The sequence below is a fragment of the Orycteropus afer genome, unplaced genomic scaffold (genome assembly GCF_000298275.1).
Source record: "Orycteropus afer afer isolate SDZICR_OR568_19922 unplaced genomic scaffold, OryAfe1.0 scaffold00469, whole genome shotgun sequence".
In the NCBI taxonomy this organism is placed as follows: Eukaryota; Metazoa; Chordata; class Mammalia; order Tubulidentata; family Orycteropodidae; genus Orycteropus; species Orycteropus afer.
Genome location: NW_006922056.1, coordinates 949,690 through 953,372, shown reverse-complemented (window position 1 = coordinate 953,372; position 3,683 = coordinate 949,690). Strand labels below are relative to the sequence as shown.

At 58.8% G+C, this 3,683-nt stretch overlaps 1 protein-coding gene across 1 annotated transcript in view; it reads right to left on the bottom strand.

Annotated features, from left to right (window-relative positions):
• Window positions 1-2,465: 2,465 nt before the first annotated feature.
• NKAIN4 (sodium/potassium transporting ATPase interacting 4) overlaps window positions 2,466-3,683 on the bottom strand; it is a 14,697-nt gene continuing 13,479 nt past the window's right edge. Inside the window, exon 6 of the mRNA XM_007954676.1 lies at window positions 2,466-2,554. Within this exon, the coding sequence (XP_007952867.1) occupies window positions 2,466-2,554 (89 nt within the window). The remainder of the gene's footprint in view (window positions 2,555-3,683) is intronic.

The window sequence follows — 3,683 nt, the reverse complement described above, 5'->3', positions numbered from 1 at the left end:
AGGTGTTTCTGGGAATCCGTAATCTCAGCAGCCTGCTGAATGGCACTCCAGCATCTCTTTGCTGCCCTCAGCTAGCCTGCCCCCAGTGGAGCCAGGGCTGGAGGGATCCATGGATGGGGGGGACATGAACCTCTGATTATCCAAGCCTTCCTGTACCTTTCTAGGGGTCTGAAGAGGGCCCTCAGAGTCTTCCAGGGGTTAGCAGTGGGGGGGGGGGAGCAGCATCACCGGAGCTCCTGGGGGCGGGGTATCCTGATCCTGACTTCCCTGCTCCCTCTCCCTCCAGCATTGAGCTGCCCCAGCACGCCTGGCATTTACTGGGTCCAGGGGCCTTCCCCTCAGACCAGAGTGGGCATGAGTTCCTGCCTGAGGTCAGCCAAGACCACTGAGTCAGCGACCAGCTCTGACCATCCGGAATCCCGGACAGGCACCAAGGCCGCAGGAGGGAGTATGGACAGGTGGGGGTGGCGTGGTTTTACTGGACTTAGTTTGGATATTTTGAAGATTCTCAATAAAGCAGTTTTCCTGAGGCTCTGGCAGCCCTGTCCTCACACTCACCAGCAGGGGCCAGCTCCGAGGGCTCGGCACCTCCGGCCACTTCTCCAAACTCCACCTTGGAGGGCTGGATCCTTGGGACCCCCTCACTGTCCTAGTGTTTGTGTTTGGGGCATCTTAGGGCCTTTGAGAACTGCCAAGCTCGGGACCACGTCTGACACCAGACTCTGGCATTAGGGCATGGCTGCCGCATCTTCATCGACTCTGGTGCCTTGGGGGTTCTACTTCATTGGGTCTTCTTATGAAGACCCTTCAGGCCTCAGTCTCTGGTGCCTACAGTCTGGGAAACATGGGCCATGCAGTGTGAGTGCATGTTTAATGGGCCCCACAGCCATAGGATGCAGCTGCGTGTGCTCACTCAACCAGACTGGGTGCACTGTCCCAGCTCACTGGCCCCCTGGCCAGCCCCCACAGGGCACCACAGAGCGTCTCGGGCAGCAGTCCCCAGCCTGGTGTCTGGCTGGTGGCAGCCAGAGCCCAGCAGTGGGAGGAGACAGAGGGATGGAGTTTTCTTTCTTTCATCTTGTGGGGTTTTTTTTTTAAGAAAAAAATTACAAAATCTTTCAATGCTGCAGTGGCCACAGCCTTGTCCTGCCCATCTATCTCCCTGGTGTTCAGCCATTTGAACTGGCTAAGGCCTGGGGCACTCTGGGCAGGGAGTGAGGGGTCTGCAGCCTGAGCCCTCTGTCAGTGGGTGGTGGTCACAGCAGGTGGTCACAACAGAGTTGGGATGCTTCCTCACACTGGCCCGTAGGGGTAAAGTGGTGGTCAGGGGTGCCGGTGGGGTGGGGGCTTCACCCCTCCCCCCTGGAGAGCTGGAAATCCATCAGGGGGCTCTGGCCATTGGCAGCCCAAATGATGACAAGATGGTGAACCCAACTGCAGAGCATGTCCTGTGGTGATGGCAGAGAGGAGGGACAAGGGCTCTCAGAGGCAGGAAGATACCCCAGACACCCGCGTGGCAGAGGGCAGGGCTGTGCCTTCTGGAAGGCTTTTGCCCAGGCTCTGGTGGTCAGAGGCTGGCTCCCCAGCAGCTGACTCCCTGTGGTGGCTCAGCACGGGGGCTGGGAGTAGAGCGAAAGGCTTCATCACCAGGGGTCACTGTCCTGCCCCCAGGCTCCCAGCTAGAAGTACAAACCTGCAAAGGTCCCATCCAGCCTGGCGGGGGGAGGCTTGGCCCGGCCCCCAGGCAACATAAGGGGAGCCCCCTTCAGAGGCCTGGATGACCAGCCATTAATGCCGGTGAATGCTGCCCTGCCTGTGGGCTGGCAAGGGCTGTCCCCTCTTGAGGTCTCCGTTTCTTTGTAACAGGAGGTGGACCCCTGCCACCTCTGAGGGCCTTGAACCCACGGAATAGAAGGGTGGAGCCTGTCCAGAAGCCCAGAGTACCAGAGACAGCCAGATGCTTTGCCAAGTGAACTGCCAGTCCCCCTCTGAGCTCCACATTCAGGAGAACACACAGGCAGGGCCAGAGCAAAGGCCCACTCGGAAGGATGGGCTAGCAGCCTAAGGCCTGGTGGGCAATGCCCCAGGCAATGCCCCAGGCCCTGCTTTTTGGGAGAGACGTCTGACCTTCAGGGACAGGACACCCCACCCCAGTTTTCCAGCATCACTAAGACCTGGAGACATGCAAGTTGTCCTCCGTGCCTCCTGGGCCTGCCCCAGGCCCTCTGCTCGAAACAGGCTCAATGCTGACTCTACTAATGTGATTTCTACAGACTTGTTCATCTCCTGTTGGAGTCAAGCTGCACAGGGAGCCCTCTGTGTCCCCTATATCAGCCCAGAGTCTGGCATGAAAGTAGAAAGGGTGGATGGGTGGACGGATGGACAGATGGATGGAGGATGGCACCTGGTGGCCTTGGGTAACCGCACTGGGCCGGTTGAACCACAAGGAGTCTTGTTGGCTATACTTACAAGTACACCTGCTTGAACAAGAAGTGGGAAGGGTTTTCATTGACATGGTAGAGAAGAAATGGATCAAATCCACCAATGAAATCAACTGAAAGACATCAAGACCCAAATAAAACAAAGCCCAAATGATGGACAAGATGGTGGGATGGAGAGCCCAGCTGCAGAGCACGTCCTGTGGCGACAGCAGAGACGAGGGGCGAGGGCTCTCGGGGAAGGAAGACACCCCAGCCCCTCCCAAGTTCAGAACCCCAGACTGCCCAGGCCCAGGAGGTCTCTCACTGGGGATGAGGTGGTGGCAGGACTTAAACAGGTGGAACAAGGGAAGTGGGTCCCAGCCCCAGGCACAGGCTTCCTCCGTCCTCAGAACGTGGTTAGTGGGACGGAGCAGAGATGGCAGCTGATGCTGTGAGACCTGGTGGGGCAGAGGCCAGGCTGCTCTGCAGGGCACGCCCTCACCACTGTGCTCACAGACATCCATCACCAACCTAGGGAGTTCGGGTCTGCAGGGCCAGGGAGTGGCTGGGACTTGATGGCAGGTGGCTGGGCTGAGCTGGTGGGTGGCCATGGCTGGGGCCTACTGGTGGGTGGTTGGGCTGTGCTAGTGGGTGGCTGGGGCATGCTGGTGGGTGGTCAGGCCAAGCTGGTGGGTAGCCACATTTAATACATTTCTCCTCTGGGGGCTGGTTCCCACCTTAAGCCACTTTAGTGCAATCAAAAAGCAACCGCCCTTTGTTGCTTCTCTAGCAGCCAGGGTGGTCCCAGCTGTGTCCACGCTTGCCCGGTGCACAGGCATGAGGATCAGGGTACAGCTCTTAGAGCCCCCATGAGGATGTGAGCCCTGGTTCCTTAATGTGGAGTGTCACCCGCACTCAGATTCCACAACCCATGGCCTCCTGACTCCTGGAGACAGATCTCTACCTATGCTCAGCTCTGACCCCAGGAAGGGCTCCATCCTCCCCAGGCACCAACCCCCAGGAGGGCTCTGTCCCTGGTGCTGATTCAGACCCTGGGGGGGCTCTGACTCAGGGAGATGGTTCTGACCCCCCAGAAGGTTCCCATCACAGGGGCCCTTAGCTGGGGCTCCCACCTCCCACCTCCTGCCCCTCTTTGATTTGTCCTACTCTGCAGGGTGTTGACAGCTTCTTGTTGAAACCAGGAGAAAGAGTGGAGGAGGAGGGAAAATGCTTCGAGAGCCCAGGCCAGTGCAGGAGGCCCCC